A 15,070-nucleotide genomic window follows, 5' to 3' on the forward strand; every position below is an offset into this window, starting at 1 on the left:
TGTTTTTAATGTTTTATTAAAGCTCTCTCTTCATAAACATCTGTTTCTTTTGTTTTTGTTTTTTAAGGGTAACCAGGGAATCTGAGTTAGTGGCAGATAATTTTGCTCTTTGAAAGATTGTCACACACTTTACAGTCAATAAAAGGTATCTGATCATTGTTTCATTATAATATTCGCAACAATAAATACAGAGATTATCTCAAAACATACTCTAAGACAAATGTCACATAGCAAGATAAAACTGTCTAAATTATACCACATAGGACCTGAATAGTTAAATATGACTTTACATTAGACCGAGGTAAGCAAGTCGTGATACTGAAAAATACAGAATGCATAAAATACGTAGATACAGAGAAGGAAGGGGAAAAGATGTTGAAAGTGCAGCAGTCACACTATCATCTAATTCCAGGTTTAATGTCTGTTCCTTTTAACGTGCCGATATGGTTTTTCCTCCAAACAGGGGGAATCTGTGAAAATAAAAAAGATACAATCATCACTATGTAGTTGTAGAGAAGCTGTTGTACAGTAAACATGAAAGGTTGTGAGTGTGACGCACAGGAGGAGGAGAGCTGGGTTCTAAATGTCGGCCCAGAAAAGATAGAAGTCTTCTCCAGATTAGTCCACTGCCCAGGAACATGAACCCTGTCACTAACCAAAACACACGCGGGTCCTACACACACACACACACACACACACACACACACACACACACACACACACACACACACACACAAATCAATGTGGGTCAATAAACAACATGTTCTCAGTCAGACTGATAGCCTCAGCCTCAGATATAAAGGCACACAAAACTGAAAAGTCATCATCTGATTGGTTGAATTCTACAGGATTTCCAGGAAACGGTTGTTACATTGTTTAACAGTCCTCCCGGAAACTAAGCCATCGTGACGGCAAACGAAGAAGTTGTCATGTTTACAACTATGACAATGAGCGCTTATAAGGATCAACTAAGCTGTGGATTTTCAAAAGTATGTTAAGTTTGTGAAGTTTGTGATAGACTCTTTAAAATGCGTACAAGAGTTTTAAAAGTCTGTGTGTTATTGTAGGGACATTGACTTTACATTTTCACGTGATTGGTTGCTTTACATGTCAATCAGAGACCTTTTGCCATTAGTCTGAAGGTCTGGCAATGTGAGACTATCAGATTGATAACACTGTACACAATGCTGGCTTTAACAATGAAATAAAATGGTACACAGTAACAAAACGGTAAACTGTAGAAAAACGGTACCAACCTCTTCAAAGGAAGATTCTAAATTCATTCCAAAAGCCACACCCATCAGACCAAATAAGGAGAGGGAGAAGGTTCCCATGGTGAGCTGGAGGTTCAGGCGCATCATGACATTCCGATGGCTAAAGACAATTTTAGGCAAGACACCACAGGTGAATAGGGTAAAAATGTTAACTAATCGATATCACCATACTTCCCACAGTTTATTAATCACTGACACAGCACATTAAAGCCCCTCTGTAGTCAATAATTTTATCGCTTAAAACTCATCATTGATCACCAAAATGACATATTTAAAAATTTTTTCTGTGAAAAAATTTCTTCATGCCTTAAATAGCTTGAATGTAACTCTACTCCCTTGCCTCATTTAATATACACAGATCTATGAATATGCTAATTAGCCCCGCCTCCACTCACAAGAGCTCAGAGATCCACTTGGTCAACTTACTGAGGTAAACGCTACACAGTGGTATCTCTTTTTACAATGTCGGGACTCATAATGGTAATTAATATGATTAGCCTTTTGCTTGACTTCATTATCAAACAGCTAATAATGTGTTGCTAATGTTACACAAACCATGTTCCCATTCTTCATCTCAGAGTCAGACATCTACCTTCTAAAATCAGTATCCTTAGAAACGCTTTGAACAACTCATATAGGCATATAGTTCATCATAGCATTGTAATATACATCATATACCCGCTATATTGCCAAATCTACCCCATTTTTCATACCAATAGAAAAATATACCAGGATAACCTGGCTTCTTTTGAGACTTCCCTGCTTCAGAGCAGTCATAGTTAAGCCCACCAACGTCACAAACACCAGCGATTTCAAACTGTGTTTTTGAAACTACAGTGGGTACGGGAAAGTATTCAGACCCCCTTAAAAAATGTTCACTCTTTGTTATATTCCAGCCATTTGCTAAAATCATTTAAGTTCATTTTTTCCCTCATTAATGTACACACAGCACCCCATATTGACAGAAAAACACAGAATTGTTGACATTTTTGCAGATTTATTAAAAAAGAAAAACTGAAATATCACATGGTCCTAAGTATTCAGACCCTTTGCTGTGACACTCATATATTTAACTCAGGTGCTGTCCATTTCTTCTGATCATCCTTGAGATGGTTCTACACCTTCATTTGAGTCCAGCTGTGTTTGATTATACTGATTGGACTTGATTAGGAAAGCCACACACCTGTCTATATAAGACCTTACAGCTCACAGTGCATGTCAGAGCAAATGAGAATCATGAGGTCAAAGGAACCACCTGAAGAGATCAGAGACAGAATTGTGGCAAGGCAGAGATCTGGCCAAGGTTGCAAAAACATTTCTGCTGCACTTAAGGTTCCTAAGAGCACAGTGGCCTCCATAATCCTTAAATGGAAGACGTTTGGAACGACCAGAACCCTTCCTAAAGCTGGCCGTCCGGCCAAACTGAGCTATCGGGGGAGAAGAGCCTTGGTGAGAGAGGTAAAGAAGAACCCAAAGATCACTGTGGCTGAGCTCCAGAGATACAGTCGGGAGATGGGAGAAAGTTGTAGAAAGTCAACCATCACTGCAGCCCTCCACCAGTCGGGGCTTTATGGCAGAGTGGCCCGACGGAAGCCTCTCCTCAGTGCAAGACACATGAAACTCCGCATGGAGTTTGCTAAAAAACACCTGAAGGACTCCAAGATGGTGAGAAATAAGATTCTCTGGTCTGATGAGACCAAGATAGAACTTTTTGGCCTTAATTCTAAGCGGTATGTGTGGAGAAAACCAGGCACTGATCATCACCTGTCCAATACAGTCCCAACAGTGAAGCATGGTGGTGGCAGCATCATGCTGTGGGGGTGTTTTTCAGCTGCAGGGACAGGACAACTGGTTGCAATCGAGGGAAAGATGAATGCGGCCAAGTACAGGGATATCCTGGATGAAAACCTTCTCCAGAGTGCTCAGGACCTCAGACTGGGCCTAAGGTTTACCTTCCAACAAGACAATGACCCTAAGCACACAGCTAAAATAATGAAGGAGTGGCTTCACAACAACTCTGTGACTGTTCTTGAATGGCCCAGCCAGAGCCCAGACTTAAACCCAATTGAGCATCTCTGGAGAGACCTAAAAATGGCTGTCCACCAACGTTTACCATCCAACCTGACAGAACTGGAGAGGATCTGCAAGGAGGAATGGCAGAGGATCCCCAAATCCAGGTGTGAAAAACTTGTTGCATCTTTCCCAAAAAGACTCATGGCTGTATTACATCAAAAGGGTGCTTCTACTAAATACTGAGCAAAGGGTCTGAATACTTAGGACCATGTGATATTTCAGTTTTTCTTTTTTAATAAATCTGCAAAAATGTCAACAATTCTGTGTTTTTCTGTCAATATGGGGTGCTGTGTGTACATTAATGAGGAAAAAAATGAATTTAAATGATTTTAGCAAATGGCTGCAATATAACAAAGAGTGAAAAATTTAAGGGGGTCTGAATACTTTCTGTACCCACTGTAAATTGTAATGATCTACAGGCACAAATAGATAAAGTGTAATAAAATAAACATTAAAATGTGTATTTTGGATGTTTTCTTTCCACTAGTCTGAAAGAAAACTAAGTTCTAGAAGAAAAATAGCCCAAAATTGAGCAGTGCCTGAAAAAAACAAGGGTTTTACCTTAAAAACAGAGTGTAAATAACAGATTAAATTAAATTATAAGTGACACCCATAACTTCTCAATTAACTAACACTCTTTTGTGGAGAATCTTCATTTCTTTCATGATCCAATTGCGATATTGTGATGTATTGTGACATCTGTACAGTAATCTGTACAGTATCTTGATGTGTATTGCATCATAAGGTACAGCCCTAGCGCAGTTAAAGGCATTATAGAAAAGATGTCGTTTCCGCTGGTACCTATCCAGATTAATGAAGATGACGCTTTCAGAGTCATCGATGAGGTCTTTCAGCTCTCTGGCTTTGTTGCCAAGCTCCTCTGCTTGCATGAAGTAATTCTCCAGCAGTAGCTCCATCTCTTCAGCGTGATCTATACCCAGACTGCTCTCCTCACTGGCTCCATGTGAACACGTACACACAAATACCCACATACAAACACAGGCAAGATAAAACAGATAAAAGGCCCACATAATAATTATCAGATATTTACACTGACATCAAGAATATTTGTGTACATGTAAGTGTGTTGCTACGAAGTGATGTGACACCTACAACACTTGCGGGTCGCTCCACTTGGTGACACAGAGTTCATCTATCAGTTCATCCTCATCCAGGATTTTCAGCAGACTGTCTTTAAACATTCTAATGTCCGTCTCTAGCTCTGAAAGGCTGCAGGGAGATAAAAAGGCTTTTTTTTTCCTCTCAAAGAAAATTATAGACCATGCTACTTCAAAGCTTCCGCTCTAAAAGAAACACTGCAATGACTTTAAAATCATTTTCTACCAGACAGAGAACATTTGCCTAATAATAATGAGATGTGGGCTAGATATGTACATTTATGAGGTTCACTTTATGATTTATCTTGATCTGTCAGATATGGTTTGACAATAAACCATGATACAAATTCCCAGTGATTAGTATTACAATTTCATATTTTTTAATTATCATTAAAACTGTATTTGATTATAGTGATTTGAAACACTCGCAGTAAATATCGTTCAGTATTAAGCGTAATTAGCAACAGTCTCATGCAGGAGCAGTATAGGTTTCGTTCTGTGTGAAAACCTGGCAGAAAGCAGAGTGCTGAGAGACATTACATGAAACACTGTATGAATTAATGAATTATATGAATGTATCTCTAAGTGGTAGCGACTGTCTTCAGAAAAGTTTCGATGGCATTTGCTTTTCATGTTCCCTCCATGTAAAGCCCAATAAAATAGTGTTTATCAGTGCAGCGCTGCTTTGTTTACAGAGGTAACCAGGGAAACAGCTGCATAATGCTGTTCCATAAGCGCCACCTACTGTCAGAGAATGGATTTACATTTTCATTTAGCCTGTCTGCCATTTTACTTCAGATCAATGAGAAAATCGGACCAAATTTCAACTGGTAGATGGAAAATAAGATAATGTGCATTCTAAAAATCTCAACACTTAAGATAAAAAGCTAGCCTATGTAGAATTGTTTACGGAGTAGATAAAATATCTATTTTTATCATCATTTTGACTCACCCATTTCATAAAAATGAATTAAAGGATATATAAAGGAATTAAAATTTTTGAATTTTTGAATTAAAGGAATATATATATATATATATATATATATATATATATATATATATATTTTTTTTTTTTTTTTTTTTTTTTTTTTTTTTTCAAAATTTTATTTGTACATGTATACAATATAGGCCTAGATAACTCACTTAACATTTTTTGTTAGTTTAAAATCCAACCATCAATTTTAATGTTATTATTTTAATGTTTATGCAAACAAAAAGTACAGAGTGGTGCTAATTTTATTTGTTTGTTGGTTTTTCGACTTGATGAAATGATTTCAGTGTGTGTATGAGTTCTTTTCAAACATTTCCAGCACATTTTAACAATACCGTGATAATACTGATAACCAAGAACATTTTGGTCTCTATAATCGTGATATGACATTTTCATACAATCTCATCTTTAAGGGCTCCCTGTGGTTTTCCAATGGTTTAACGTTCGAAAATTAATAAAATTATTATTTTTATTTACAATAGTAATTTTTTTAGTTCAATATTATTACATAATCACAATAAAAATAACTTAAATTATTATTTTCATTTTTAAAAAGAAGATGTATGTACAATTATAACAATATACTTAGTATTGCATTACCTTTTCATCAAATTACAAAAAATTAGTTAACGCTGCTGTGAGGGTGTTTCTAATACAGCGGCTGTGGGAGTGATGGTAAAGTTTACATCTTTCTCTCTTCTGACTCAATCTCTCTCTATTTTTTCCATCTTTCTGAAAGTTGTGAAAACACTGTTGAGTTTTTCTTTTGCTATTTGAGAAAATGGGGACACAAAAAATATATTTCATGTATTCTCTCATTCACCGCCATAGAATTTTACCCAATTATAACGACTTCTGCTTTGAGAAACCCAGACATGTGAAAAGGGTCTAGGCTTTTAATACCACAAAACTATCAAAGACTTAAGAGCAAACATTTTCCTTCAAATCACCACCACAAAAAAAAAAAACAAATTAGATACAAAGACAAGAAAAAAATCTAGATAAACTCACTAGGGAACATTACTAACAACCTAATCAGCTGTTAGACAGTCAAGACGACTTTCCTGACTTATCCCTAATTAACACAAGAAAAACACGACAAAACAATCATTTTATAACTCTGGATAAGCTTCATGGCAATTACCCGAGCAATTATGTTATAGCGATCTTTCATTAAGATTAGCTAATAAGAAAGTTAGGTTTTTAATGGTGTAGTTAAATGCCTCTTGCATTTGGGAACATAATGTTCTAAAAACAACAACATGGCTAGGCAAAAGCTTTTAGTGCAGCTTTTTAAGTCAATGAACTCACCTCTTGCTATTAAGCAGGAGCATATGGAGTTTGCTGCGGTCGGCAGAGAGGAGCTTTGGGTCGACCAACGACTCCAGACAATCCAGAACCTGAGGCTGAACTTCATTCAGCCGCATCTGCAGTAAATTCACCTGTGCCAAAACACATGCTTACCCATATAAACATGCAACAACACGATTACACATACAAACATGGAAAAATAATTAAGTAGACACCGAGACCAAGAACAAAAACATGGACAAAAATCAGACTGCGGTATGAAACGATTCCACACTAGCCATGATGATCAACAGATATCAATTACAAACTCAGTCATATCTTAACTTATGATGTAAAGTAGTGTGATCACAATATTTTTTACAGTTTAAAAAACCCAAAAAGTTTTGGGGTTTTTTTAGATGTTATTTTTAATATGTCAATTACACTCACCAAGGCTGCATTTATTTGATCTAAAATACAGTAAAAACTGTAATATTGTGAAATATTATTTTTTCTGTATTAATATATTTTATTAAATACTGAATTTGCATTACTCCAGTCTTCAGTGTCACACAATCCTTCAGAAATCAGTCTAAAATTGTGATTACAGTTATTTACAGTTATTGTTATTTATTAATAATAATAAAAAAACAAAATAACTTCAAATGCTCACCCTGTGTTGCAGAATGGCTTCCAGAGCTCTGAACTCAAAAGGCAGGGAGTAAGTGGCCAAATTTCCATCTCCTGCCAACTGTGGCCCAAGTTCTAACACCAGCCATTTCTCCAGGCCGAGACCACGGAAATCCAGCACCAGTAAAAACTCTGGGGTAACCACTGCCTTCAGGGACTTCACATACAAAAAGGAGGGGGAAAAAAGGATAAAAAAAAGATGAGTTTTCAAATGAATACAAATGAGTTTTCAACTTGAGAATATTTATTGTATTTGGTATTAATTACAAGATAAAGATCATCTTGTGTTTATGAAACAATCTTCAGAAGCTCCGAGTGTAATGACGTGTGTCCATACCTCCATTCGTATGATGATGGCATTGTTCCGTGCTGTAATACTTGTTAAGTGCTGGAATCTCAGATCTCTCGCCTGCAAACTAAGCTCCTGGTACAATTCAGTCTTCTTCCTTTCTGGAGAACAGAATAAGAACCAGATCCATCAATAAAAATTTAACATGGCAAATTTTGGCCATAAAACACTTTTTCCTAAAAAACAAAATTAAAGAGTGTATGATGCTCTCTCTCTGTCTCTCTCTTTCTCACTCTCTCTCACTCCCCCTCTCTCTTCATAAGGAATTAATTGAATGTTGACAATAAACAAAATTAATTTAAAACATTAACATACTTGAAAATTGAACACATTCAAATAGGTGGTGGATAAAAAACAAGATTAATTACAAAATAAACAATTTTAACATACTAAATAAAATATTCTGAAAGGCAATTATTTTCCTTTTTCCTAAAAGCAAATTTTCAAGACTCATAATATTTGGGGAATGTATATTAGGGGCGTTTCATTTTAAAGGTGCCGAAGAACATGTTTTCAAAAGATGTAATATAAGTCTTAAGTGTCCCCTGAATGTGTCTGTGAAGTTTCAGCTCAAAATACCCCATAGTTTTTTTGTTTTTTTTTGTTTTTTTAACTGCCTATCATTATAAATGCACCGATTCAGGGTACGCGGCCCCTTTAAATCTCATGCTCCACGCCCCAAGAGCTCGCGCTTCCTTAAACACCATAAACAAAGTTCACACAGCTAATATAACCCTCAAAATGGATCTTTACAAAGTGTTCGTCATGCAACATGTCTAATCGCGTAAGTATAGTATTTATTTGGATGTTTACATTTGATTTTGAATGAGTTTGATAGTGCTCCGTGGCTAAAGCTAACATTACACACTGTTGGAGAGATTTATAAAGAATGAAGTTGTGTTTATGAATTATACAGACTGCAAGTGTTTAAAAAATGAAAATAAAGACAGTCTTGTCTCCGTGAATACAGTAATAAACGATGGTAACTTTAACCACATTTAACAGTACATTAGCAACATGCTAACGAAACATTTAGAAAGACAATTTACAAACATCACTAAAAATATCATGATATCATGGATCATGTCAGTTATTATTGCTCCATCTGCCATTTTTCGCTGTTGTCCTCGCTTGCTTACCCAGTCTAATGATTCAGCTGTGCACAGATACTGGCTGCCCTTGTGTAATGCCTTGAACATGAGCTGGCATATGCAAATATTGGGGGCGTACATATTAATGATCTCAACTGTTACATAACAGTCGGTGTTATGTTGAGATTCGCCTGTTCCTCGGAGGTCGTTTAAACAAATGAGATTTAAATAAGAAGGAGGAAACAATGGTGTCTGAGACTCACTGTATGTCATTTCCATGTACTGAACTCTTGTTATTCAACTATGCCGAGGTAAATTCAATTTTTGAATCTAGGGCACCTTTACAGAATTTCTCCATAAAATGTAATATTTTTTCCTTTTTTATATGATAATAAGCATTTTAATAAGCAAGGACTTTTTGAATTATTCTCTTTATTGTTACAAAAGTTAAATTTAATTAAATTTTGCACATTTTTATTTGTGAAGATAGTATTTTCCATGAAAACTATAGATAGTTCATAACATACTCCCTCATTTTACTTTTGTGTGTAAGAGCATGTTTTTTAAACATAACTCATAGCTATCATTTCTAGCATTGCAATGTAACAAATTTCCCCACAAAATTAAATATTATTTCCTTTTTTATATAATAATAAGCATTAAAGGAATAGTTCACCCCAAAAATGACCCTCAAGCCATCCTAGGTGTATATGACTTTGTTCTATCAGCCAATCACAGTCAGAGTTATATTAACTACTATCCTGGCTCTTGTATGGAATTGAATAGTGCCAGAGTTTTTGAAGCTCCAAAAAGCACATCCATCCATCCATCATAAAAGTAATCCATATTCCAGTGGGTTAATAAATGCCTTCGGTCTTATAATGTCTTTTAATCACCGGCTTCTGGCAACAGAATCACGAGAGAGTCAAGTTCCGGCAGAAGGGTGACCTCTGACCCAACATATGGCGTAGCTCCTCTTCTCTTATATCGAAATCCTCTGACAGTTTTCTTTAAAACTTCTCATTTTAAACTTCTAAATTCATGACCAGCGTTTTGTTTAGCTCTGTCCTCTGCACTTCCATGTTCATCAATTCTCACCTAAACTTATGCTACGCCTACGTCTGGTCAGAGGTCACCCTTCTGCCAGAACTCGACTCGCCAGTACACCTAGGATGGCTTGAGGGTCATTTTGGGGCGAACTATTCCTTTAACCCTCTGATGGTCTTCGGGGTCTTTTTCACCCGCAAATGACGTTTGCTAAAATTAAAAAAAAAATGTTCTCTTTGTCCAAATGGCATGAGACTTTGTATGGTGGTTAATAATTTCTAGACCTACAAATAAAAAAAATAATTTGGAATGATATCTGCTTTTATGTTAGTGTGAAAAAAAGTAACACTCGTGACCTTCGGGATCTCTGGAGACCCCAGGCAACAAAATGTTTTTTTTTTTTAACAAAATATATATATATTTTTTTAAACAAATGTAATTTTACTCTGTTTATTAATGTTTTACTCCACATTTGTGCAGTTTTTGGATAATTGATATCTTTTAAATTTATATAAATAAATTAAACAAAATTAAAAAATGTTTTTTTAGTACAAAAAACGTTTAACTTTGACAAAAAGTAATTTTTTATTGTTATAGTTGTGATTTCTTAATATTTTGATATGAATCCAACTAAAAAAAAACTGTGAAAAGATGTCTTTCATTTAGTCAAATAGCAAATAGTGGAGCTCTGCAGCCATCTACTGGATAAAGTGATTTTTTTTTACTTTTAAAAGGTGCCATTGAATGGAAAATTGAATTTACCTTGGCGTAGTTGAATAACAAGAGTTCATTACATGGAAATGACATACAGTGAGTCTCAAACACCATTGTCTCCTCCTTCTTATGTGAATCTCATTTGTTTAAAAGCCCTCCGAAGAACAGGCGAATCTCAACATAACACTGACTGTTGCGTAACAGTCGGGATCATTAATATGTACGCCCCCAATATTTGCATATGCCAGCTCATGTTCAAGGCATTAGACAATTAGACAGTATTAACGTCTGGATCTGTGCACAGCTGAATCATCAGACTAGGTAAGCAAGCAAGGACAATAGCGAAAAATGGCAGATGGAGCGATAATAACTGACATGATCCATGATATCATGATATTTTTAGTGATATTTGTAAATTGTCTTTCTAAATGTTTGATTAGCATGTTGCTAATGTACTGTTAAATGTGGTTAAAGTTACCATCGTTTCTTACTGTATTCACAGAGACAAGACTGCCGTTATTTTCATTTTTAAACATTTGCAGTCTGTATAATTCATAAACACAACTTCATTCTTTATAAATCTCTCCAACAGTGTGTAATGTTAGCTTTAGCCACGGAGCACTATCAAACTCATTCAGAACCAAATGTAAACATCCAAATAAATACTATAGTCACATGATCTGATGCATGCATGCAGCATGCGTGACGAACACTTTGTAAAGATCCATTTTGAGGGTTATATTACCTGTGTGAACTTTATGTACTGTATTATAGAGTCGCGAGCTCGGGGGCGAGGATTTAAAGGGGAAGCATCCTGAATTGGCGCATTTATAATGATGCCCCAAAATAGGCAGTTAAAAAAATGAATTAAAAAAAATCTATGGGGTATTTTGAGCTGAAACTTCACAGACACATTCAGGGGACACCTTAGACTTATATTACATCTTGTGAAAAAGCGTTCTAGGGCACCTTTAAAACGGCATTTTCCAAAAGATGGGCAAAAATCTTACACTAAACCATGTCAAATTATCCATGTTATCCCCATGAATGGAAGTTAGAAATGTAGGCCTTTTATAAAGTGAATTTTCCATAAAAAGCTGTTTGTATAAAAACCAATTTAATTTTTTTTTTAAATAAATTTAAAAGTTATCATAAATCTTCCAAAAACTGCACAAATATGAAGTAAAAACATTAATAAACAGAGTAAAATTACATTTTTTTTCTTTTATTATTTTGTTATAAAATAACATTGTTGCCTGGGGTCTCCAGAGATCCCAAAGGCCACGAGTGTACACCCCAAACAAAGTATGCCAGAGGGTTAAGGACTTTTTAAGTTATTCAACTTTCCAGTGAAAAATAAATTACATTTTGCACATTTTTGTTAGTAAAGACAATGTTTTCCATTAAAAATATAGAAGTTCACAACATATTCCCTCATTTTGCTTGTGTGTGTGTAAGAGCATGTCTGTTAAATATAACTTATAATTAACATTTCTTGGGTCAAATGAAAAGGAACAAACATCATTCCAAAATCTGGAACATACAGTAGTTTGTGAAAAGCATCCAACTCACCAAACGATGTCACATTCCCATCACGCTCAAATTTCATCTGTTGAATGAGAACGTAAAATAGTAAAGGAATGAATGAACTAATCCTTCTAATCATAGACAGTGTCCGATTAAAACGAAAAGAAGCACAAATATTTGTCTTACCACAACAAACATTGGGGCAACACTAGACAGGGCTGCCTGGGATGCATCTGTGCCTCTTTGTCGACAGGACAGGTCTGGCAACAGAAACAAATGTGTTACTTGTTTGAGCAGACGTGCGAGCAATAAAACAACACAGGCGAGCAGCACCTACAGGGTCCCTGAGCTCTCGGCAGCAGTGTGCTGTGGTGCTGTGCGCGTCCACATGTTGATGAGAGAGGGCGTTTGAAAGATGATCTGGAGCACTTCACAGATCTCCAGCATTTCAGCGACACTTTCCTGAGACTCTCTCGACACACAAACCTCAAGCATGGCTCCATATTTTAAAACACTTGAGTTAAAAGTCCATTTCACCCTGACACCCAGGTGAGGTTACTGCGCGAGCTCAAACTCCATTAATACAAGTTGTCAATATGACACACTTACTTTGGTCTTACTATAACTCCATTGGAACCCGGTTATGTTGCTATTTTGTATTAGTTGTTAAAGTAAAGAACAACATCTCTGAAATCCCGATAATAAAAAGTAGCAAAGAAACGTCCGGGTTTGATGTCTTTAGCTGTCCTGCTAACTCACATCCGCAGGTATCTCCGTTTAACTATGAGCTCGTAATGTATTTGGTAAACGAACACATGAGTGCAGTAATAGCGTCTCTCATCGTACAGTTTCGCGAGTTGATGACTTTAACGACAGCGGCTCAACGGCATGTTTCGGAAACCGATGATGACGTGAGGCACGCATACAGCACGCGCTCGTTGTCTCTCCAATGGCCTGCAGTCATGGGGCAGTGACGTCACTGAGCTGCATGACGGCGTTAAAGCTGCACGATTTATACTACGTTTAAATATTTTGCATAATATAAAGAAATTATTTCTAAATTTAGTAATACTATTTTGAATTGTGATTTTTGTAATTTTAGTCAATTTGGTCATCTTTTCTTCAAATGCCCCTTGTCAAAGAATTTTGGTCTGATTTGTCAAAAGTTTTGGCTTCGAAATCCAATTTGGTCATTGATTTAACTATGTGTGATATATTCTGTTTTTTTTTTTTTCACATTGTAAACAAGATATAGAATATATAGGAAACTTATTTTACTGGCAAAATATTACATTCATAAATGTAAATTTCCCTCAACACTGCCCAAATGTAACCACTTTCTGTGTGACACTTTCTCTGTATTTAATTATGACACTGAAAAAGATTAGCGTCTGATTTATGAATCTGTATAACGATCTGATGAATGTTACGTAAATTTCTTTATTAACTATGTATTTTTTTCTTCTTTCTCTTTAAGGATTGCCTTCCTTCCCCTAATTTATGCCTTTGTTCTCCTTCATTATTTATATTATGATGTCATCCATTGTTATATTGAAATGTTGAAGTTGTTCTTGTTCTTACTTGCAATAATTTTTAAAAAAAAAAAAATTTAAAAAAAGCTGCACGATTTATCAAACTTGACTTGAATATAAATGCAATAACAAATATTAGGACCCATTTTCAAAAAAAAAAAAAAAATTATTTATTTATTTATTTAATTTATTTATCTGTTGTTGCAAATATTAAATTAAGGACTACCTGTTGTATATTATATTATATTATATTATATATTATATTATATTATATTATATTATATTATATTATATTAACGTTTATTTATTATATTATATTATATTATATTATATTATATTATATTATATTATATTATATTATATTATATTATATTATATTATATTATATTATATTATATTATATTATATTATATAAAACGGTTATTTCCTGTCCTTGATTCTGATTGGTCATTAGCTGTGTTTTATGACCGCTTCACCCAACAGTTCTGTGTATCACTACACAACGCCCTTAGCAACCACTCTTAGCAACGTAAACTGTATGTTCTCAATTTTCCTTCAGGTTAGTCCTATGTTCATAAATAAAAAATCTGTTTAAATGTCCAATGTATTATCTTGTCCTTTTAACATTTAAGGGGTTTTCCCATGACTGACAGTCGCTAGTCAAAGCATTTGTCAGTTGCATCTTGTTCTGTGTTCACAACAATTCAGTCTTTTCAATGTAAAAGTCTTTGCTACTGACTGACACACTCATAAAGACAGTCTTTGCTGCCATCTTTAATGGCGTAATAATGTAACTTCTGTTGCTGTTCATGGTCAGGGACAGGGGAGGAGCCAGACATTGTAAACATTCAGGGCTTAGCCCCAATCTATATTTGTCCAAAGACATTTGAATTTTCTATTAACAGCTTTACTGACATGAAAGGAGCTTTTGTTGTCGTATTCTTGTTCCGAAAATGTACATTACTTGACACTGTAATTTGTAAAACTTTGTTGGATGTACCAGCTCTAGGGGGGTCCGGGCACATGCCCCCCCAGAAGAAAATGTTGTACATTTTAAGGTTAAATGCATCAATCTGTTGCACTCTGGAAACTCAAAATTAAGAGCTTTAACCCATGTACAGAATGCAAATTGAACAAAGAAACAGCTTTGACTTGTACCTGGACATTAAAAAGGTTCAAACATCTTTTTTACAAACTCATTTCTTTTTAAAAGATAAATCCTTGGGCTCTGAAAGTTTTGCAGCCCATCCTCAACCTAATGGTCTACTCTTCACCACAATGGTAACCCTATAAAACTAACATAACAGAACCCCCTGTCAATCCCAACATAACACAACATTAAACACTAACTTATGTCTCCCTATGTTAATCTTA

General features: G+C 35.3%; 1 protein-coding gene across 1 annotated transcript; it reads right to left on the bottom strand.

The window, feature by feature from the left end:
* On the bottom strand, positions 1-13,133 carry mrs2 (magnesium transporter MRS2). Its single transcript, XM_048153490.1, has 11 exons — positions 12,502-13,133; positions 12,351-12,424; positions 12,210-12,246; positions 7,774-7,886; positions 7,420-7,593; positions 6,768-6,898; positions 4,461-4,577; positions 4,149-4,301; positions 1,257-1,374; positions 560-673; positions 1-470 (listed from the first exon to the last, which is right to left on the bottom strand). The coding sequence occupies exons 1-11, from the start codon at positions 12,665-12,667 to the stop codon at positions 399-401; spliced, it is 1,269 nt and encodes a 422-aa protein (XP_048009447.1). The 5' UTR covers positions 12,668-13,133; the 3' UTR covers positions 1-398.
* Positions 13,134-15,070: the final 1,937 nt, after the last annotated feature.

The sequence above is a fragment of the Megalobrama amblycephala genome, linkage group LG13 (assembly GCF_018812025.1).
Source record: "Megalobrama amblycephala isolate DHTTF-2021 linkage group LG13, ASM1881202v1, whole genome shotgun sequence".
In the NCBI taxonomy this organism is placed as follows: domain Eukaryota; kingdom Metazoa; phylum Chordata; class Actinopteri; order Cypriniformes; family Xenocyprididae; genus Megalobrama; species Megalobrama amblycephala.

Bases quoted from the DNA above. Each gene is read 5' to 3' on its own strand.
- mrs2 (XM_048153490.1), bottom strand. From the start codon at position 12,667: ATGGAGCCATGCTTGAGGTTTGTGTGTCGAGAGAGTCTCAGGAAAGTG. The intron at 12,247-12,350 runs GTAAGACAAATA...CTCATTCAACAG, and splicing joins TTGCCCCAATGTTTGTTGTG to ATGAAATTTGAGCGTGATGG. The intron at 471-559 runs GTGCGTCACACT...TTATTTTCACAG, and splicing joins AACCCAGCTCTCCTCCTCCT to ATTCCCCCTGTTTGGAGGAA.